General features: G+C 51.1%; 12 protein-coding genes across 12 annotated transcripts; 6 read left to right on the plus strand and 6 right to left on the minus strand.

Annotated features, from left to right (window-relative positions):
• Positions 1–198: 198 nt before the first annotated feature.
• M438DRAFT_341072 (RhoGAP-domain-containing protein) lies at positions 199–2,584 on the plus strand. Its single transcript, XM_029904421.1, has 4 exons — positions 199–417; positions 468–521; positions 578–1,970; positions 2,023–2,584. The coding sequence occupies exons 1-4, from the start codon at positions 265–267 to the stop codon at positions 2,442–2,444; spliced, it is 2,022 nt and encodes a 673-aa protein (XP_029765473.1). The 5' UTR covers positions 199–264; the 3' UTR covers positions 2,445–2,584.
• A 1,058-nt stretch (positions 2,585–3,642) lies between these two features.
• On the minus strand, positions 3,643–4,686 carry M438DRAFT_341073 (uncharacterized protein). The gene has a single exon (XM_029904422.1). The coding sequence runs from the start codon at positions 4,214–4,216 to the stop codon at positions 3,719–3,721; it is 498 nt and encodes a 165-aa protein (XP_029765474.1). The 5' UTR covers positions 4,217–4,686; the 3' UTR covers positions 3,643–3,718.
• A 1,087-nt stretch (positions 4,687–5,773) lies between these two features.
• On the plus strand, positions 5,774–8,354 carry M438DRAFT_3878 (uncharacterized protein). Its single transcript, XM_029909005.1, has 6 exons — positions 5,774–5,957; positions 6,011–6,208; positions 6,351–6,662; positions 6,955–7,887; positions 7,940–8,240; positions 8,293–8,354. Exons 2-5 carry the CDS (start codon positions 6,029–6,031, stop codon positions 8,156–8,158), a joined length of 1,644 nt encoding a protein of 547 aa, XP_029765475.1. The 5' UTR covers positions 5,774–5,957; positions 6,011–6,028; the 3' UTR covers positions 8,159–8,240; positions 8,293–8,354.
• On the plus strand, positions 8,180–8,982 carry M438DRAFT_341075 (uncharacterized protein). Its single transcript, XM_029904423.1, has 2 exons — positions 8,180–8,240; positions 8,293–8,982. Exon 2 carries the CDS (start codon positions 8,322–8,324, stop codon positions 8,835–8,837), a length of 516 nt encoding a protein of 171 aa, XP_029765476.1. The 5' UTR covers positions 8,180–8,240; positions 8,293–8,321; the 3' UTR covers positions 8,838–8,982.
• M438DRAFT_341077 (uncharacterized protein) lies at positions 8,890–9,951 on the minus strand. The gene has a single exon (XM_029904424.1). It carries the CDS (start codon positions 9,655–9,657, stop codon positions 9,115–9,117), a length of 543 nt encoding a protein of 180 aa, XP_029765477.1. The 5' UTR covers positions 9,658–9,951; the 3' UTR covers positions 8,890–9,114.
• A 210-nt stretch (positions 9,952–10,161) lies between these two features.
• M438DRAFT_401428 (uncharacterized protein) lies at positions 10,162–11,649 on the plus strand (the record flags this gene model as incomplete). The annotated part of the gene is made up of 2 exons (XM_029909538.1): positions 10,162–10,241; positions 10,313–11,649. Exons 1-2 carry the CDS (start codon positions 10,184–10,186, stop codon positions 11,647–11,649), a joined length of 1,395 nt encoding a protein of 464 aa, XP_029765478.1. The 5' UTR covers positions 10,162–10,183.
• A 344-nt stretch (positions 11,650–11,993) lies between these two features.
• M438DRAFT_401429 (uncharacterized protein) lies at positions 11,994–13,579 on the minus strand (the record flags this gene model as incomplete). Its single annotated transcript, XM_029909539.1, has 1 exon — positions 11,994–13,579. Exon 1 carries the CDS (start codon positions 13,542–13,544, stop codon positions 11,994–11,996), a length of 1,551 nt encoding a protein of 516 aa, XP_029765479.1. The 5' UTR covers positions 13,545–13,579.
• A 120-nt stretch (positions 13,580–13,699) lies between these two features.
• On the minus strand, positions 13,700–14,509 carry M438DRAFT_308547 (lipoyltransferase; the record flags this gene model as incomplete). The annotated part of the gene is made up of 1 exon (XM_029902351.1): positions 13,700–14,509. The coding sequence occupies one exon, from the start codon at positions 14,507–14,509 to the stop codon at positions 13,808–13,810; it is 702 nt and encodes a 233-aa protein (XP_029765480.1). The 3' UTR covers positions 13,700–13,807.
• A 179-nt stretch (positions 14,510–14,688) lies between these two features.
• Positions 14,689–15,308, plus strand: M438DRAFT_370478 (uncharacterized protein; the record flags this gene model as incomplete). The annotated part of the gene is made up of 2 exons (XM_029908188.1): positions 14,689–14,746; positions 14,797–15,308. 2 exons carry the CDS (start codon positions 14,689–14,691, stop codon positions 15,306–15,308), a joined length of 570 nt encoding a protein of 189 aa, XP_029765481.1.
• A 1,441-nt stretch (positions 15,309–16,749) lies between these two features.
• M438DRAFT_3943 (uncharacterized protein) lies at positions 16,750–18,096 on the minus strand. Its single transcript, XM_029909157.1, has 2 exons — positions 17,879–18,096; positions 16,750–17,819 (listed from the first exon to the last, which is right to left on the minus strand). The coding sequence occupies exon 2, from the start codon at positions 17,749–17,751 to the stop codon at positions 16,936–16,938; it is 816 nt and encodes a 271-aa protein (XP_029765482.1). The 5' UTR covers positions 17,752–17,819; positions 17,879–18,096; the 3' UTR covers positions 16,750–16,935.
• M438DRAFT_341081 (uncharacterized protein) lies at positions 17,955–19,240 on the minus strand (the record flags this gene model as incomplete). The annotated part of the gene is made up of 1 exon (XM_029904425.1): positions 17,955–19,240. A coding segment is annotated over exon 1 (413 nt), but the record flags the coding sequence as incomplete, so codon positions are not given.
• Positions 19,241–19,607: 367 nt separating this feature from the next.
• On the plus strand, positions 19,608–20,969 carry M438DRAFT_350725 (uncharacterized protein; the record flags this gene model as incomplete). The annotated part of the gene is made up of 1 exon (XM_029906669.1): positions 19,608–20,969. The coding sequence occupies one exon, from the start codon at positions 19,608–19,610 to the stop codon at positions 20,967–20,969; it is 1,362 nt and encodes a 453-aa protein (XP_029765484.1).
• Between the last annotated feature and the right edge of the window lie 156 nt (positions 20,970–21,125).

Consider the following 21,125-nt stretch of genomic DNA (forward strand, 5'->3'; position numbering starts at 1 on the left):
TCAAGGGGGCGTGCGCGTCCGACATGATTTGTGGAAGGATGTGTCTGTGGTACAGAAGAAACAAGGTGCGATTGTTATGGAAGCATTGAAGATCGGATCGAACAGGTCGGCATGACGATGCCGAGCTGTAGCGCGCGGTCCAAGCCCCGGAATCTTGAATCGAGACGCGTGTGCCAAGTTGTCCACTCCAGCGTCTATAACAATACCATTCATCGTTTCCCACTGTCTCACAATCCCCGTCACTTGTGCATACAGACTCTCACCATGTCTTCTGACCTCCCGCGAGATAGCGACCTCGCTACCAACGGCGACGCAAATGGTACCTTGCATGATACTCCGACCATCGCGACCGCGACAGAGCCAGCCTCGACGGCGGTGCCCGTGTCCAAGGATGTGGAGACTGTCATGTACTCGGACGTCCGTTTGTCGCAATGTGAAACTATTCTTCCAGGGACTGACTTATGTAGATTGGAATAAACACCCTGTTGAACCGCCTCAAGCAGAGCATTGCATCTTCTCGTGTATGCCCAGCCCGACCCATATTCACGATAAGCGCCTTACTGAACATCAGCCTTAGGACTTCTCCGACTTCCTGAAGAAGAGAGGAGCGGTAGAGGAAGATCATGCCAAAGGACTCCGACGACTGGTCAAGCAGACAAGCGACAACATACACTCCAAGGAGTCTCGTCAAGGCTCCTATGTCGTCCGCCTTGATGAGGCTATGCGCCTCCACGATCGAATCGCCGACAACGGCATGCAATTCTCGCTTGCTCTCCACCAGATGCATGAGGACCTGAACGAACTCTCCCTCAACATGGAGAAGGGGAGAAAACACTGGAAACACGAAGGCTTGAACGCTGAGAAGCGTGCTACAGATGCTGAGGCTGCCATGGAAAAGGCAAAGGCAAAATACGACGGTCTGGCCGAAGACTATGATCGCGCTCGTACTGGTGATGCGAAGAGCTCAAGAAGAATTGGTCTGAAGGGTATGAAGAGTGCTCCCCAGCACGAGGAAGATCTCCTGCGCAAGCTGCAAGTTGCAGACTCGGACTACCAGGCAAAGGTTCAGGCAGCAAAGTCGCAAAGAGAGGAGCTCATCAGGGCTTCTCGCCCTCAGGCTGTCAAGGCGCTGCAAGAATTGATCAACGAGTGCGACTCTGGTCTGGCTCTCCAACTCCAAAAGTTCGCCTCATTCAACGAGAAGCTTCTCCTGGGCAATGGAATCGCTGTCAGCCCACTCCCTGCCTCAGACCCTTCGGCTCCCGTCCAACACAGTCTGCGCGACATTGTTCTCGACATCGACAACAAGACCGACTTTGACAACTACGTGACCGGTCACGTCTCCAAGATTCCTGTCAGGACCTCAGACATCAAATACGAGCAACACCCAACTCTTAGACCAAAACAGCAGACTCCCGTTCCAGCCAGCCGACAACCTTCTACGACTGTTTCCGGTCCAGCGCTACCTGAAACACCGCTATCAACTGTTTCAACACAACAATCTACCTATCCCACCGTAGCACCTCCGCCAGCAGCCACTCAATCTCCAACACAGCCATTCTATGGCAACCCGGGAAACCCTCCTTATCCTACTGATCCTCCTCAACAGTACAACTCTGCACCATACCCAACCAGTTCAGGGGCTCCTCGTGGCTTTTCCGCCTCCACCCAGAGCACCAGTGCGCCATACTCTCCTGCAACACCTGCTACCATGGGAGTCCAGCAAAGCTTCTCATCTCAGCCTCGCCCGATATCACCTGCTCCCACTGCCACTGCTCTTCCTCCTCCACTCAAGCCCGTCTTTGGCGTCAACCTTGATGACTTGTACGCAAGAGATCAAACCGCCGTTCCTATGATTGTCTATCAATGCATGCAAGCCGTTGACCTCTTCGGCCTGGATGTTGAGGGTATCTACCGACTCAGTGGAACAGCCAGCCACGTCCAACAGATCAAGGCTCTCTTCGACCACGGTATGTTCTCCCGTATCCTTTCACTTCCGATACACGTTCTAACAATTCGCAGATTCCTCCCTCGTCGACTTTCGCAACCCTGCAGCCTTCTACCACGACGTAAACAGCGTAGCCGGCCTCCTCAAACAATTCTTCCGCGAACTTCCCGACCCCCTGCTCACCCGCCGCTCCTACAACGGCTTCATAAACGCCGCCCGCATCGACGACGACACTTCCCGCCGCGATGCTGTCCATTCCGTTATCAACGAATTGCCTGACCCTAATTACGCCACTCTACGTGCTGTAGTGCTGCATCTCAACCGCGTTCAAGAGCATTATGCTAAGAACAGAATGTCCACGAGCAATTTGGCTATTTGCTTTGCACCCAGTTTGATGGGAAGTCATACGGGACCGCAGATCGCGGATGCGAGTTTGCAGGCCAGAGTGTTGGATACGATTTTGACGAATACGTTCCAGATCTTTGATGAGGATTAGATGAGTGATTACAGGGGAGGGGCTCGGTTATGTTGTTGACTTTTTCTTAGAGCGCGTTTTTTTTTTTCCGTGTCTTTCGTTCATCACCGAGATACCTACCTTTTTTTTGTTTACTGGGTAAAGAATGCATTCGTTCTCATCTCTTCTCTTGCTCTACCATTCAGTCATGATGTTTTCGCTTCGTAACTTATATCTACAGGGTATCATATGGATCACAAACAAGGGGAAGTCTTGCCTCACTTTATATCAAAAAAAGCCCAAACCATCAACACCCCCAGTCCTTTGTATTCTTCCTCCAACTTCCAGCGTCCAGGAATATCAAGCAGACGCCGACGTGCGCACAACTAGATTGCATCAAGCACCTGAGCATTACCATTGTGATTGTGATGGTTTCTGATCTCTACTTTGCAGTACACGACTAATCTTCGAGTATCGGGTCGACAACCGCATGACCTGGGCAGCGAGATCCGAATTTCGAGGTGAGGTGGCTGAGAATGCGGAAATGATGCACGAGAGGACTTTGGAGATGGCAGGGAGGGAGGAGAGGAAGAGGATAAAGGAGAAGGAGAGCAAGGTAGATGACTATAAGACTAAGGTATACGATCCGGCTTTCGAGGTAAGGTGGCTATGGACCCGGGATCGATGCACGAGAGAGAACTTCACAGACAAGATGGGCAAGAGAAGAGAGGGTGCTGAGTTTTGTGTGAGTCTCTTGGTCATAGTGCTAAAATATCCTTTGATATCCTTGCTCCATTGCTAGGAACTAAAGTTTGCTTGGGCAAAAGAACATCGATCTTCACCTTTCGTAGAGTAGCAATCTGTCAACATTGTGCATTCTGTCAACATTGTGAATTCTGTCAACATCATGTATGCTGTCAACGACACCAAAATTCTTGTCAAGATCTGATGGCGAGAGAGCTGGTGGGAAGATCGTCGACACCGACCGGATTTCGACCATTGCTTTCCTGTCTAGTCTCGGCGGTGTGTCGAGGAGTAGCAATAACTGCTATCAAAGCTTTCGTTGGAGTCGTGGTGGTCAGGCGGTCAATCTGGGTGTAGTTGAGTGGAAAAGATTCACTGATAGAATACGTAGGATTGCGAAAGGGGTTTACTGTACGATAGTAAGATTGATTTACGTGCTGTGTTCAGAAAGGGGTATTTGGAAATATGATTTCAAGTGACTGAGAAGCGTGATCACTGGTTTTGAGACAGGTTTCGAATATCATGATGTGTCCTCTACATACGGAGTATCCTTCTCTTGCATCCACCCATCTTCACTTTCCCTCATTCCCAAAAGTGGTATGGTATCTTATCGCCACCGCATGCTTTCCCATGATCTGCTTAACAGCCTTGACCAGAAGCTCATGTAACTCTTTCCGGTCTTTCTTCCTCTTCAACGTCACTCTGATATATGCGTGTGAATACTTGCCGGTTTCCAGGAGGATTTGCTGGAGGGATAGCATGTTCTGTCTCTCGTCGTCGGACATGTTGCTCAAAGACACATCGTGTGTCTTACTGAGCACATGTTTTCGCACATCTCCGAAGAGCTGTTCTGGATAGTTGCCGCGTCGGACGACGAGTCTTGTCTGTAGGTCCGATTCGAAGTGATAGCCGAAACTGCGATTGAAAGGGGATTCGTATGGTGGGTGAGAGGACTCTTGCAAGTCCGATGTGGTCTTCATCGCTGCCAAACTGGCGAGGTGTTCTTCTTCATGGTCTGCCCAGGCGATGACGTGGACTCCCGGAGCAATGCTTCTAGTCTGCGTGCGCATATTGGACTTTGCGGTGGGTCAAATAGATCTATCGGATGTATGAAACTGGACGATAACGTTGAAGCAATGAAGATCTTGAGTGGTAGTAGACAGCACTTTTGCAGGTTTGTCTGGTGGTGACTCATCTAGAAACTTTCTCCAATCCAGTCACCACATCAAAAAGAAGAGATGCTGGTGCGAAGAAGTGAGTTTGTGGTTGACCCCGTTACCTCAGACATGAAGTACGATTTTCACGAGACGCCGAATCCACGCCCACTGGAGATTTGCCCAATCTCGAACACGTCGCACACCCACCACCAGTGCCAGAGCTTTTTCAAGGGTAAGAGCATGCCAGTCAACAACGACCGTAACATTACCAGTATCATCAATTTGCTGCAACAACAACGAGATATTCCCATGGCCGCACAAGTTGAATTGCGAGTGATCAACGGGGATGCCTCTGTAAGTAGATAGAAGGCCATGGAGCGATGATCGCGATGCCTGGATAGGGAGATCGGCGGTGACTTCCCATGGCAATGCCCAGCAGCACCTGCGCAATCGCACGAAAGTTGGCGTCTGCCTACGTGCAGGTGTCATTGCGGCAATGCACCTTTACGCTGTTCACTTTGTGCAACATTGTAATTGGCACGCGCTATAGCTACCAATTCGATAATAGCCTCAATATATCCCTGTAGCGGTTGGGCAAGGCATCTCAATACATCTAGTCATGCTATATCCAAACGTTCAGACGTCTCTGCCACAGCGTGCCATAGCGAATCTGCTTTAGTGTCGAACATGCTGAGGGCCGGCCGGCGTTCGGAAGAACAGTTCCTCCGTGGCGGTATGGGAGACCGCAGTATTCCTTTAGAGAACTAAAGTAACTCAAGGCAGCTTCCCGTTCATGACTCCAAGCGCACATTTTGATTGCTCCACTCGAAATGGCCACTTCCCAGAAGGCTGAATTGACAATCGTCGAGTGATAATCCGACTCTTTCTACTACGACTCAGAGAGCTTTGTCCCAACCAACCACCTGTGTGTCGCTCTGCAACCTTCCATTAGGTATGTCATAAGACGCTCATTGCCGCCCTAATGACACACCTTCTCGCTTGGATACCCTATTGGCGCCCAAACCAGAGCACCACACGGAAATATACCACCGAAGTGTCACTGTTTGTCTTAAACCACGGTCGATCACTCTTGACTAGGAACATGAGGTTCCGATCTGGTTCTTGCAGTCAAACAGCTCGTATGGCTTTTTTGGAGACCCGAGATGGTTTCCTGAAGGGCTCAGAGCAATCAATGTTTCAACATGTACCGTGCCGAGCGCAAAGAAGCACACCACAGGCCCAATTCAGTACGGCGATTTCGTATTGACACGTCAAACGTGGCCTTTGGATCGTGATGAGATCTCAAGGAAAGAGGTCCCCTGCACTTAATGGAATGATACACAGTCTTTTACCAGCTTTGGCAAGCGTGCACGTCTCCGCGTCTGCACCGTCAAGGGTTGCATAGAAGAATGAAGTTCAAAGGGTCGAAACAAACAGTTTGCAAGCCTCGTCATAGTCCACTGGACATGCGTAGATCCCTGTAGAAGCAGGAACTGCACCAAATCGGTCTCCATCCCCTGCTATCAAAGAGTTCAACAAACAGCAAGCCTTCGTCCCACAAGATCGGTCTTGAAAGCTTGGTCCTAGCAACTTTGTCTTTGAAGTACCGTGCTTTGATTCAGGCTGAGACCAACAGGCGGTGGCAATTTTTTTGGTATGCTCTTTCCTACATAACCTTTCCGCACCCGCAGTATGCTTCTTGCTCAGATTCTCCTACCGTGAAGTATGTCAGACCAGGAGAACGACCCACCCACAAAGCCCCCTGGCAACCCCAAGGCGGCTACCAGCCCCACCAGACTGACCTCAAGCCCGATCAGAATGCCTTTCAGCCCGGTCAGGGCCGGACCCAGGCAGACCGAAGAATCTGAAGTCGCAGTTCCTCAAGGCCCTGACAGAAACGTGCAGGTATGTTCTTCGCTTCTCAAACTGTCTTCCCCCCAAAGACCGCTTCTCCTTTAGACCCCCCTTCTCCTTCAGAGCCTCCCTTCTCTTTTAGATCTCCCTTCTCCTTCAGACCCCCCTCTCAGAAGCTGATCGTTTACCTCAGATAATTGGCAATGGCCATCCCATTGCGACCTCGGGCACGCCCGTCTACGACGAGAATCCGCTGGATCTCACCATCGGGCTTCACTTCAGTACCGAGAACTTGATCACTGAGCACCGTGATCAGAGAAGCTCCCTTGTACGGGCTTTCGAGGCTATGCGTGCTGAGTTCATGAGCCAAATTGAAGAAGACTTGCACTTCTGGATAACTTTATCCACATGCCACACCCAAGTAGACTTTGTCATGGGTGTTGAGCAGGAAGAGCCGCGTATTTTCGTGGCAGTAACCATCGACAACGCCATCGAGGCTGAGAAGGTATGTATGCATCATTCCTTTATTCCATCCCCTTACCCCTTACCCCTTACTCCATTCCCGCACAGCCTGTCAGAAGACATGATGTTTTTCGCGTCCACAAGGCCATCCAGAGAGGCGACGTGAGTCTACTCGTCTCCGTGGACACCAGCTGCATTTACAAGGGTGTCTTGTGGTCTTGAGAGCACGTTCATCGTACCCGGTTCTCATCTTTACATCGATGTCCCTTATCGTTGTTCCCTACACCGCGGCTCCCAGCTACCTAATGGGCATCTGACTGACCTCACGACCATAGATTCACATGCGACTTCGTTACCAGCTGAACGTCACTTTTCCCAACACCTTCCTTCCTATCCGATTCTACACCAACGATGAGGTGGATCTCGGCGCCAAATCAAAGAAGAAGGGTAAACAGAGTAACACTGCCGGTGAGGCTTCGGCATCGTCCTCTGCTACGCCTGCGCCTGCGGCCACCCAATGTGCCAGAGAAGACACTCCTTCAGCGACTACTCCGGTCTACAACCCCACGACCCCTATTCAACTCTATTCGGTAGATATCGGCCACACTGCAGCGACTTTGAAGAGACGATACAGGCCCGAACACGTGAAACCTCCACGTTCGCTTCGCCACAGAGGTCTTCCTAAATCAGTGCCGATGCGGGAATTCAGGGGAAACGTCTTCGACGTGGATGCTGATGGCCAGTCTCTTTTTGGCGCATCAATCAGTCTTTCTAATGGGGAGGTGGCAGGCACCCTATCGGCCTTCGTCTGTCTCACCGACCCTGCCACAGATCAATGGATCGTCAATGACAATGGCCAACGTGTTGTATCCATGTTTACCAACCACCATGTCCTCAGACCATACGACAATGCCATGTTGACCTTGGACCAGGCCAGACACCTCGATCGAGAGGATTCGGTCGTGACTCATCTTTCACGTACCGATCGTGAGGGCACGACTTGGAGCTATCTCGGCCTGATCCGAGAGACGTATGACTACCTGAACGAGCTGATCGAACAACGCTTGGTAAACCCATCCAGCAGGGCTTCCCAAAGATTGGACTCCGACACGAAGAACACCATCTTGGACCAGCTCTGGATTGGTCACCATCGCCTCCTGCAGCTGAAGCAGATGCTGGCTGACTTCAACACTTCATCTCCTCGCGAATGCCCTTTTGCCAGGCTAATCTGTAGCTCCGGCCGAAGCCAAGCAGCCTATGACGACGTGGTAAGTTTCAGTAATTCGGGCTTTTTCGTTCCGACGCTGATGACTTTTACAGATCAGCAGCGAATTCAGCGGCAATGTTACTGACATGATAAGCATGGACTATGCCTTTGCGCAAGTTTCTGAAGAGTTTTGGCCGTTCTGCATCAACAAGATCTCATCCTTTCCCGGTCGACAGTTACCCAGTTGCATTCGACGGCTTCACGTCGCATCCCTCCGTTACAGGATTCGCCCCGGTGAACCCTTACGATGTCGTGCTCAAGGTTCCATCTAGGACCACAGGTGCAACCTACGGAATGGTCCAGCCAAACCGTAGAAGATCCAAGCGTCATCACCACGACGAAGATAACTACGAAGTCAGTGTAACTCCTATCGACAAGAATTCTTTCTCTGAAGAGGGTGATTCAGGTGCTGCTGTTGTCAATGGCAAAGGCGAAATGGTCGGCATCGTTATCAGCGGTAAGAACTTCGTCACGGTTGAACAGGACTCCATAGCCACACCTGAGAAGCGTCCCAAGTCTCCCCTCAGGAAGAGGGCACCAACTCCACCAGACGTGCCAACCACTGCATCGCTCACGCCTCGCACTCCGTTCGAGTACACTGCACGCAAGGAATGGACTCAAGGCTTCAGACAGGTAACTATCTTGCCCATTGCTCCTATGCAAGCCGACCTCTGGAAACGGTTTGGTATGAGGATGGAACTATACCGACCTTCGGACGAAGTGAGGTCACGCTATCCGAGCAAGTCAACAGTGCGCCAAGAACAGTTCGCGGCATATCCACCACGCCCCAAGGCTCACACCCTCGACACGTATGCTTGGTACAAGAAAGCCTGCGAGGAAGGAGTTTTCACTCAGAAAGAGCAGCATGATTGGAAGGGTAAGGTGGCTACAGAGGGAAGTTCTTTCGGCGCTTTGACCTTCAGACCTGGAAAGATCGCCAGGACTTCTTGATGGCTTTCTCTCACTTTTGTTTTGTTGGTTGGGTCGAATGAAGACTATGACAAGTGCGGACTTTTTTTTTGTCTCATTGGTAGCTTCTACCTGTCGTCCTCTCTTTTTGTCACGCCTCCGGTCACTCGGTTTTTTGGTTCCTCAGCTACTGAGTATTCATAGAAAAAGCCAAAAACACTACTGTTGCATCTTACTTTACTTTTGCCCACCCTCTACTCTGTGATCTGTGATGTGTTCGACTGAAATACATTTGCGATGGTCCCTGACCAAGACAGCTCTAGGAAAACACTGCCTTTGGTTTCTCTTGTTGTTGTTGAGCTCCAAACGTCAAATGGTATCGGATGGGCACCTTCAGGTGTTGGAGTCGCAGGCCATTGAGAACTCCCGCTACATTCATCCAGTCTTTCCTTTTTCCAAGGACCACACGAATGTATGGCTGAGAGTCGGGTTTCCCGTGACAATAGATGCGCTGTATATCTGTCATGTTGCATTTGTCGTGGAAACTCATGCCACCAACGCCGACTTCGCGGATGGCCATGTTGAACTTTAGTCGGATGAGATTGAACTTGGCCACGATCAAGGCATCTTTTTGAGGATCGAGGTCTTTCGTGAGGAGGGAGGAATCAAAGTGTTTGCCGAGGGCCTTGTCGAACACAGCTTCTTCGTAGGGGGGGTTTGTTGGGGTGTGGAACTTGATGCCTCTGGTTTCCCTGGACCAAACAGGACTGGTTGTGTCTTGAGCAACGGATGCCTCTTCGTCGTCTGCCCAGGCAACGACGACGCTTGGTCCGCAGGCTCGGTTTCTTGTTGATGTAGACATGATGGAGATGTCTTGTAGCGTTATAGGGTGCTTCGAGGGTTGGGAAGGACTCGAATACTGAGGATCAAGGTTGTATGATAGCAGGTAGCAATCTGCAGCAATGTGGTATCAGACAACAGGAATTGAGTCACAGCTTTTAGAGTCGGGGTGCAGAGGAGATAGTTTGAGTCGGAACAACATGGCTTGAGCATGCCACTCGGACATGAGAGCGCGACAGCTAAAAACACCCCATTGTTGACCTACTTGATGTGTTATAGGTTTCTTGCAGTGAGCGGTGATTACCCACACCACGTCAGTGAAATGTGATGGTGGAGAAGGAGTGAGGAATGTCAGGCAGGGTGATGGGTCTGGCATGAGCCAATGCCAAGACCGAGCGACCTCGGCCTGTTCTTACCCCGGATATTCGACCTCCGCGTCACCAAGCATGTGAAGAAGCATGAACAATCACACAACATTAGAAGGCTCTCGAGGCCACTTCCAAGAGACGAGCCTATGGAAATAGGATGAGGAGGATATCACGCCCAACATGGAGTTCATGACGAATTTACAAAGCGGGCTGGACGAGCAGAAGCCCTCGCTCTTCGGTAACAACTGATAGCCAGCTGTCGCATCCACTGTACCAACAACAGCCATGTGATGACTAACAGCAGAACAGAACTGCTATCCGAGCAACAACTAGGCGCATTGATCCCGCCATCACTACGCTACCTCCTTGCTGTCGCCACACACCGATACCCTCGCTACCTCCTCCGTATCCTCAATTCGTTTGACGAACTCTATGCCTTCCTCTCCCTCATCGTCGAACGACATTACCTCCGCACCTATGGCGGTGGCTTCACCGAAAACTTCTACGGCCTCAAGCGCGAACGCGTGTTACTTATCAAGGGCGGTGAGATCCCAAGAGCCGCATTGGGAGCACCAGACCAAGTCCGCGAAACATTGAAACTACGAAACTCGGATATCTGGAAGAACTTGGCTGTCATGGTCGCCTTGCCATACACAAAGAGGAAACTAGACGAACATTACGACATCCACGCTGCATCAGCAAATATCCTAGGTCCTTCTTTCAGAGGAGATGCATTGCCGGATAATGCAACATACCGACAGAAGATCTTCCACTACTACAAGTGGTTCCTGCGGAAAGTCTATCCCAGTGTGAATGCCGCATACTATTTCGCCCTCCTCGCCTTCAATCTAGCCTACCTCTTCGACACCTCAAAATACCACAACCCCTTCTTCTGGCTCATCGGCACAAGAATCCGCAGAATGAACCCAGCAGACCACAAAGTCATCGCTGCCGCAGCCGCTCCTGCTCCCCCTCGCCCTGGTGCCCCTCCGGCACCTCAATCCCTCCTCAGCCCCAGGACACTAACACATACGATATACCCTCGCCTCCTCTCAAGTTTAAAGATCTTGCTACCGACATCCATCTTCGCCCTAAAGTTCCTGGAATGGTGGCACGCCTCAGACTTCGCACGCCAACTCTCCCGCAAAGCAGCAGAAGGCCTCGAACTACCCGCTCCAACCATAACAGGTGTACCCAAACCCACCACCGTCGCTTCCGAAAAATCAGGCGTCACTTTCGCCTCTTCCGAAAACCCAGACACCAAAGACGAAAAGGAGAATCAACAGAAGGATAAACCAGACCCTCCAATCTCGACCCTAACTTCCCTCCCCATTTTCACCGTCCCCCCTCCACCGCCCGACTCATCATCGCTATGTCCAATATGTTTGAGCGCAATTCAAACGCCTACGGCTGCACAGACAGGTTACGTCTACTGCTACACATGCATTTTCCGCTGGATGGAAGGCGAACACCCTCGCCAAGTAGCTTTTATGGAGGGCAGTCCTTCAGCAGGAGAGGAAGAGGGTTGGGTAGAGGAGAATGGAGGAAGCAGGCAGGGGAAATGGGAAGATGGGAGGGGTAGATGTGCGGTTACTGGACGGAGGTTATTAGGTGGCACGGGAGGATTGAGGAGGGTGATGGTTTAGCGGCGGAAAATATTCGACTCGGGAGATGAATTTAGAGACACAATATCTCTTGAGAAGTTGGCTTGAACTTGGATTAGCTATGTGTCCTGCGTGCTGGCTGCCGTTCTCGCCCCTCTCTGTCCGTCTCAACACCATAGATAGATATACATACCCTAGATCCTCACGTTCGTGACCAACACACTCTGATACTATCTTCGTCTCTTGGTAGTGCAAATTAGCAGGTCGTAGCTTCTTGTACTCGATAGTGGAGAGGTATCTTTATTCTGCTACCATTTCATGTTACTCTTGTACTATTCAAATTCTATCAAGCGCTACAAAATCTTCGCCTCATCTATAATCCGAGTCTACTCCTTCTCGAAATCACAATCATCCAACGTGACAGTAGTCACACAAGTATCCTGTCTACGCTTGCCCTTGGTGTCGAACGCAAAGTCCCAAGCCCGGGTGTAGGTCCCTGCATACATTTGCGAGGCCGATGGTCCAGCTTGTGGGTAAAATGGCTCTTGCTTTGACTGAGGCATGTAATAGCGTTTAAATTCTTCGGCTTTGGTGGGTAGGAAGCGTGCGGCAGCTAATGGGTGACAAGCTCGATTGGATACTTCAGCTTCTCGACGATAGTGCTCAGCCCAGCCGCGATGGATCCAGTCCGATGGACCGGCGTGGCCTACTTCAGGCACTTCAAGACCGGGTGGTAGCTTGGGACCGGACTCCATGTAGAGCTGTTCGCGTGTGGAACACATGGAGGATTTGCCTAGTGCTGTTTGTAGATTGATATTTTCTTTCCTAGTCGGGTAGACCTCTGATCTGTGGAAAGAATATGTCTCTCTTGATCGGCGTGCCAGACGTGCAGGACGCGTCGTAGGCGAAGGCGGCATGGAGCTAGAAGATGACGACGAGTCTGACGATGATGAAGGGAACGCAGAGTTGTGATGCTGTCGTAGCCAGTCAAAAGGGTGAAGCAGGAAGGAAGAACTTCCTTGTGTTTGCTTGTCAGAGGTGAGCTGCACGGTCACCGCTTCCAGGTCAAGAGCAACCTTGTCTTTCGCTTGCTTGGCTTCAGGAAAATGTGAGTCCTTGCGTTCGACGTGCTCTCCACTAGGGTGTTCTGAGTTTGGAGACGACCTCCTAGGAGAGCTGTCGAAATGTACGGCAGTAGGAGGTTCGATTCCCAAACAAGCCGAAGCTCGTGGAGAGATGTCAGTCCCATACGACGCCCTATGCGAACGCGGCGGTGAGGCCTGAACAGCTCCGGACATGAGCGGAGACTGAGTTTGTGTCGGAGAAGCTGCACTATCAGCATGGGACTGACGACCTGAATTCTGTCGAGAGGGAGCCTTGCCTTTGCGAGCGTGTTTGCGATCGGCGCTACGACGGACACGGCGTACAAAGTTGAGCCTTTTCCAGTTGACTTGCGGATACGACCAGGCTCGCAGGCGACTGCCAGAGGGCGTGGACTCGATTGTCGTAACGGAGCCATGAGCGACACCACGGTGCAGAGCACCTGGAGCTGTCTTGACCCTTCTGAGACTGAAGCTCTTTTTCTTTGTCTTTTTGGGTTGCTCGGCTTCTTCGGCGTCTGCTCGATGTGTCTCGACAGTTATTACGCTGTCGCCTACGGTCATGACATGCACCAAAGTGTCGGATGGTGTGGCATCATTCGAGATATCGATCGAGACGCGAGACGGGGCATGATCAGGGTCATGGAGAGTCGTTCCGGAGTGAGGTGGAGAATGCTCATATACCGATGCTTTCGGGCTGGATCGCGGTTGAGATTGAACTTGTTTGTGTGCCGTCGGTTGTTCTGTTGCAATGGATGGATTGCGGCCGCTCGTAGACACCGAGTCGCGGAGAGGAAGACTCCGCGACCACTTTCGCTTCAAAGTGAGGATACCCATACTGTTGGTCTAAGTGTGGTCGTATTTCCAAGGGCCGCGTGTATATGACGATACTCAGATCTGATCTCGATGTTTGAAAGGGAGAATATGATCCGATGACAGAAGGAAAGCCGCAAAGGTTGTCACAAGCTGTTTTCGACGAGGTAGCTTCCATTGAGTTCGCGTGAGTTTGTTATAGGCAGTATGCTTTGACGGTCCCAAAGCCTGGCCGAGCTGTCATAGTCCCGCTGCTGTGGGGACTGGTAGACGGCTGTCCAAGCAAGCTACATGACGCTTTCCTCTGAGACAAGTTCAACACGGTCGATGCCTTCGAGCGAGTCGGCTAATTGTTGGACAAAGGCATCGGCGACCTCTGGCACAGACTGGTCCTTGACACCTTCATTCTCAAAGCTCGTGGTCCTCTTTCCTTCAAGACCGCAAGCAACGATACGACTGAACCATTTGAGATCAGTATTGATATTGAGACCTATACCATGGCTAGTGATGTTCCTGCGCAAGTGGACACCCAAAGCGGATATCTTGTCGTCCGGGGTGGTCCAAACACCAGGATGTTCTGTAGTCATTGCTTCGATGCCATAGCGCGAGCAAGTTTTGATGAGGGTCTTTTCCAACAAGCACACGTAGTTTCTTGGCGAAAGATTGTGCTTCTTGAGATCAATGATGGGATATGCGACCAGTTGACCAGGACCATGGAAAGTGGTTTGGCCACCGCGGAGGGCTTCGTAGAAGTCTGCGTTGCCACCGTCTCTCAAGAAGGCTTGCTGCTTTTCGGAGACGGTACCAACCTCTCGACGACCGCAAGTGTAGACAGGAGCGAACTCGGCAGTAATGATTGTTGGAACTGGGGCCTTTGTTGTTGCAGGAGAAGCCTTGTGGGTGAGAAACTTTGTTACCAGATCCTGCTGCAGATTGGCAGCCTTGATGTATGGGACAATGCCAGGTAATTTGATGTGTCTGATCAACATATTGACTGGCTTGTTGTGTGTTGATATGGAAGGCGCGCTGGTGTTGAAAGATTCAAGTCAGTCGCCGGTGGCTTGACTTTGTGGCTGACGCATCTTGATTGTGGCGTGTGGAGAGCTTTTTGGAGCGTCAACCTTGATGTAAAGCGGCCATCAATTTTCGACTCGAGAACATCGACATCATGGCACAAGAGAAGAATACTTCACAGAGGCCGCGCAAGATGTCGCGTCTTCCTAAGGGTCAGTCCGTGGAGTTTTCAGCATACTCGCAGCCATCTGATACTGTGCAGACTACAAAGTAGAAAAGCGACCACTTTTGCGCCCTCCGATCACGTCGCAATATGCCAATGCCTCGGCTTCAAAGATTGTCTATGTCTCTACCAAAACACCCTTCATGTCTGCTGTAAAGCGTGTACAGAAGCTACTGGCCCAAGCCGAGAAACGCCTTGCCCAATCCGCTGCCGACCAAGTCTCCAAGCGACCAAAATACTCCCACGTCAACGATGAAATCAGCGATATTGAGCGCATCGCTAGCACTATGGCTTCCCAGAAAGATGAACAGGATGAAATTGTGCTCAAGGGTACTGGAAAGGCCATCGCAAAAGCCATGAGTCTGGCTCTATGGTTCCAACAGAGAGCCGAATACAACGTTCGCATCGAGACTGGTACCGTCGGTGCCATCGACGACATCATCCCTCCGGAAGGCGAAGATGAGCAGATGCAAGATGAAGGGGAGGATATACCTGAATCACGTATCCGATATGCCAGCACCATCCAGTTCTTCGTCTCAGCCGCCGCATGATCATATTTCCATATCATACTGGACATCACGAACACGGACTCACGTCAGTCATGTTGATATATCCACCGACGATTATACTCTACGAAGTCCACTCACACAGGAGCATACGGGCGTGGCTCTACGCATCGCATCAACGGACAGTCTTCTCTCTCTATGAGAGCATTTTATCGGACCTACAGACTGCAAGTCTCGGACAACAAGATGCTTAACACGACCAGCTCATAGGCAACATGACGCATGAAGGGCGAGCCACATACACTTGCTACCGAATGAATGCTTAGAACACTCATGAACATGCGAGCATCAACTACTACCGACTGCTCAAGAGATCGCTACGGAATTTGATTTGGGGTGATCAAAAAGGCATACGCTACTTCGACTACTCTTATTGAGCAGTATCGACACACTGTTCCAGCACATCACACACACACACAAAAGGTCTATACACATATCTACCACCTCGCCTCGAGCTCCAGGCAGCCATTCCACAAAGATATCTCGAATATCCATCTCGCGTAGACTCACTCACTCCTCAGCCTATCAAAACTCACTCAATCAAAGCTCCCCTCCCACCAACACTCCTGCTTCCCACCCACCGCTGTCAACCTTTATATTCTAGAAATTACTTGCCTCTTGTAACAAATAGCCGTGGTGGTGTAGTGGTAGCATATTCTGGTGTTACGTTCGGGCACGTGCGCATTCCTTTCTATACAAACGTGGTCTCCGATGAACATGGGTGGTCGCAGGTTCGAATCCTGCCCATGGTGCTTATCTTTTTTGCTTTCTTAAGGCTTCTGAGGTCTGGTTTTTTCTATCGTGATGGTATTGGGTTTTTTCTTTCTTGTGCATGGTGACATTGCTCTCAGTGGACCCATCAGGATTTACGAAAATCTTCTTGCATTTAGATAGACTTGCTTCCACAACTGTGCTGCAGCGATGAGAGCATTCTTGACTTTACCTTTCATATGTCAAAACCTCTTGCGAAGTACTATATAAGCTGCACTCGCACCCTCTCTCTCTCCACAACCGCAAACGTCGCCGCAAACCGGGTCATGGGCAACCATCAAAGGCAGACGATCTCATTCTGGTCCGCGATGATCGCTCCTCGCAATGGGCAGCAGAGATTCACACGGGATAGGCGAACCGGGTACCGTCGAGAAGGCGAGTCGGGTCGATGCGACGAACCGGGGTGGGTGGGTAAGTCCTGTCTAATGCGTTGTGTGTCGGGGAGTGGTCGTCAAGGGGGTTCTGATTGATGTGTCGATCGTCGTCTTGCCTGGTGGGATCGATGCGTCGTGTGTCCTAGAGTACATTCCACGGAGTGCAATCGACAAAGGGAAAGCAGAATGGTAGGCCAGTGATGCTGTAAAGGGGTAGCCAGGAGTTTCCACGAACACGATGGAACACCGAGTATCCTGAGGGTATGCAAAAATCTCGTTGCAAGTCGTGATTTGCCAAATATGGAGGAATTTAGGTGTTTCCAATATGGACCTGCTTTGTTCTCCTGGGCAAACCCGATTGCGATCAACGGCGCATCTCATGAACGACGCTACATAAAAACACGCACATCAAACTGCAGAATCGAGTTGAGTCTTCCAGACTCATCCGGTGAAAGCATCAGTGAAGCCTACCAGACAACATCTGCCAAATCTGCGATGCCAACATCAAACTTTAGCTCCTTTACCATAGCCCTAGCAATCTCTGGCCCATATATTCTCTTTAAACACTCTCTCCACATGCCTCTCCAAAGAACACAGCTCTTACATTTGTCCTCCCTCGCATTCAGAAAGTCTGTCAAGGCAAAAGCAACTTGATCTTCCTGCCCCATCTCCTTACTTGGTAAGCACGCGGTGAAAGCCAAGAAGGAGGTCACGAGCTCTGTAGCCGTGGTGGATAGTCTCGATCGTACTCCATCTATAGGCTTGATAGGTATAGAAGCTTTAAGCGTGGGAAGTCGAGGGGGCTCTAATTCGTCGACAGCGATATAGGCCTGCCGGATCCGGACCTCTGGCTCCGTGACAATGACTTCAGGTTGAATCGGACAGTTGTGTAAGCACCAGGCTAGCGAGATTGCTAAGGACGTGAGCCAAGGAACTGCTAGACCTTGATCGTCGATCGCTTTGGGCAAGCAGAAAGTCAGGTTCTCGAGGCGGAGGCCTAAGGGTATATCTTCATTGTGGATGCGATGGAGTGTGTTTCTGATCTGAGCGGCTGGGCAAGCGTGAAAGGTATACGAGGTCGGTGTGTCTGGCTTGTAGAGAAGGGGGAGAACATCTGCGCGGACGAGTCTTGCGGTACGGGAAACGGCTGGCTCACGAATCGGATGCTCAGGCTTTGTTTCGATGGTTCTAGTCCAGTCGAGAGGGCAAGTGCTGAACGATGGGAAGACGTCGGAGGGAGGGTTGAGGTCTGTCGGTCGTACATGTATGCTGTTTGAGGTCATGTTTTCGAGTTTCAGGTGGTCGGTGAGATTGAGATGGTATATCTTGAGTCTGAGTTCAAATGGCAGGTCTAGAAAGCCCGTGGGTTGGTTAGATGGCATGGACTGCGGTATAGCAGCAAGCTCGAACCTGTGGTTTGTCTCCTCCCTCAAGGATCTCAAGGATGTTTGTGGGAATGTTTGCATGAGCATGATCTCTTCCATAATCCGCGTTGAGTCGACCATGGTCTAGTGAAAGTCAATCGAGGGTCGGGGTGTGTTGCTGCCTAGTGGATGCGTATTGTAACAAGCACAGTGATGAAAGTGGTGCAGTCGGTTGTGAAAGGTCTGAGATGAGGGTAAAGAACGGAGTCTCACTACTGACATGCCGCGAGATTGGAATAGCAAGTCAAGTAGATGATGGATGATGAAGTATTTGGTGAATAGATACAAAGAATCGAAAGATGCGAACGCCCGTGGTAGTATGCAGCGATGCTGTAAGTGCTTGGCACATACTGTCGTGTAACCAACTCCTCCGCTGATAGTTTCGGAAATGCATGAAACGTAGTCGTAAAGACTTTGTGGCTGGTGTCGCGTCGGAATAGCTAGACAAAAACGACAAAGCCTGGTGATAAATTGACAAAAGGGGTTTCGTCTAATCACGATGAAGCAAGTCCTTGACCTTCTGCTTCAAGCTCGGTGACGACTTTTGCGAAGCATCCTCATCTTGCTGCTCGTATTGTTCGGCGACCTGGTCTTGTTGTTGGACTCCTCCGGCCCAGCCACCGGGTACTGTCTCAACTCCTCTGTCCTCGGCGACGGCGTTGGCGTCAAAGATGCGCTGACCTGCAGGGGCGGCACCAGGCGAAGGGAAATCTTGTCTTTCGGTGGCTGGTGGAGCGAGCTGGTCCTTGGAGGTCAAGTTGAGGCCTTCTGGGGGAGCCTGGCGAGATCCGCGTCTAAGTGTGGGGGAAGTGTTCGAGGGAGAGAGCTCGGATGAGGACGAAGCTGAGGGGGCCGTCTCGACGGCGGTGACGATGGTAGGCTCGACTTGGCTCGACATTTTCGACATGTTGGTGTTGTTGTAAGTGTGTACTTGAGTGTGTTTGTGTGAGTTGTAAAGGGGTGCAGAGGTAGGAGATACAGGTGATGGGCAGGCACGACTATTTTATCTGTCTTCGTTATGGTTAGTTTAGCTAGCTACGTCACAGCCGGGAAGAGTTCGACCACTCCAGGCCGTGATTTGCACAGCTCCACAGGATTTCCGTGTGGTAAGCTCACGAATACGAGACACAAGCAGAGAAAGATCTGACTCGGCTTGCGCGTCCGAACAGTTTGGAGAAAGATACGGGCAAACCGGGGCAGCAAAATTAGGTTGAGGGTGGCAGTGTGCATGCTTGATCGCAACACACGAAGCGGGTGAGAAACGGGCTGCAAGAGGTCAGGTACATGGTTTGAACAAGACCGAAGATCTGTGGTACGCTGAAACAGATAAGCTGCGATTGACAGGGCACGGCATGAATTGATTGCGCGTCGAGAGGGAAGTCAACCGCCTAAGCAGCGGAGCTCCTGCCTCGACAAGGTCCTCTCGGGTAGACAGCAGTTCAAAGCCTCTTCAAGTCGAGGTCTCAAGTCTAGCATCGAGTACTTGTATAGTACCTGCCACTACTTGTCCACAAGCTGTGTTTAGCAAGTTGCTATGGTGATTCAGTGAAATTCTGTGCAACTCTTTGTGAAAAAAGTGACGTCGAAAATGCGGGGTGTCACTTGAATCGAGGGTCTCGGCCTCTGCCATCATCGTCGGCGTGAGAGAGAGCGGCAAACAAGCACTTTTAGTTCACAAGACCCAAGAAGACTCTCTAATAGAGTGCAACACAATCATGGCGCTCGACCAGCAGCGCAATTGGACTATCTCCATGGCCGAGAGCCTGCAGGCCACAAAGGACAAGACAGCCGCCGCCGCAAAACCACACGAGCAATCAACAGCATCATTCCCAATCAGAGACGACGACCCGAAACCCCATGGATACCACTCGACAGAACCCGCATACCTCCCCGACGAACTCGTACTCGAGATCCTTTCCTACGTCTCGCACACGCCCGAAGCGCAAAAGTCTCTCCACACCTGTTGCTTGCTATCGAGGCAATGGTATACCGCCGCTCTGCCCTATCTCTACGCCTACCCGAAGATATATGGCAAAAACTACGACCCCTTCGTACGCACCTTGTGCCCTTCGATCAATCTTAGAGTCAAAGACAGCCCTCTAGCCAGTCTCGTCAAGGTGCTGAACTTGGGCCTACTGGTCCATCACAGTAGCAAGAGTGTGACTGCAAGGGTCCTGCGCAGGACAGAGGCCAGTCTGGAAGAGTTTGTCGCGCCACAAGCCTCGTTTGCAATTAACAGCTTTGCTGCCTTGTCAAAGTCGCACAATCTTCGCAGTCTTGACCTCTCCCTTGTGTCGGAAGCACAACCTTTGGACAAGCTCTTCAGCTCCCTCAGATCACTGAAACATCTCGAGCGTCTACGCTTCCCACGCTCTTCGGGCTTCGGCGCAAAGACTGTGGATCCTGACTCGATCATTTGGCCTCCTGCTCTCAAAGATCTTTATCTCAGCGGTGGCATCGATGCCAACTTCCTCTATGGCATCGTCCACTTCCCTCCCTCTCTGGAACGTCTGACCATCGAGCACTGTCCTCAAGCAAAATCACACGCGATCCGCGCACTCCTCACCACTCTCTCACGCGCTCGCCTACCCCTCAAGTCACTCTCCTTGTCACACTTGCCGCGACTGGGCATAAGCTCTCTGGACCCTGTGCTTGGCCTGTTTCCAGACCTCGAAGAGCTTAGTGTCAGCGTCGACTATATCACTCCTGCAATCTTCAATCCGGATTTCCAAGAATGGCAGTCAGAGGACACTCCCAACTTCACAAACCACAAGTTGCGCACGCTCGCTTTCACCAACTCTGGTAACCCTGGTGTGGACGACAAGTTCTCTCCGATTGACGTTCTCTTGACACTGGACGAAGGGTCATTCCCGAACCTGCGAAAGGTCAGGATTGCAAGGAGCTTGGGATGGGAGCGTGGTGAAACACGAGACGAGACCGAAGCTCTGATTGACAGACTGGTCGAACTCGGAACAAAAGACTACGAGGAAAAGACGGGTGTGTTTGCTGCCATGTCAACCCACCAGTGGAGAAATGCCAATTGGAAAGATTGGGCTGGTGTTTGGATCATTGACTAGAAAGATTACTGATTCTCGCATTGGTCTCTATCTGGTGGGGCTGGGCTACTGCGTATTTGCAGGCACGCTTGGATTCGCTATACCATCCTCCACCTCGACTTCATTGCATCACGTCTTTGGTTTCTTCCAACACATATGTACATAACTTAACGACTC

This window comes from Aureobasidium pullulans, assembly GCF_000721785.1.
Source record: "Aureobasidium pullulans EXF-150 unplaced genomic scaffold scaffold_1, whole genome shotgun sequence".
NCBI classification, from domain to species: domain Eukaryota; kingdom Fungi; phylum Ascomycota; class Dothideomycetes; order Dothideales; family Saccotheciaceae; genus Aureobasidium; species Aureobasidium pullulans.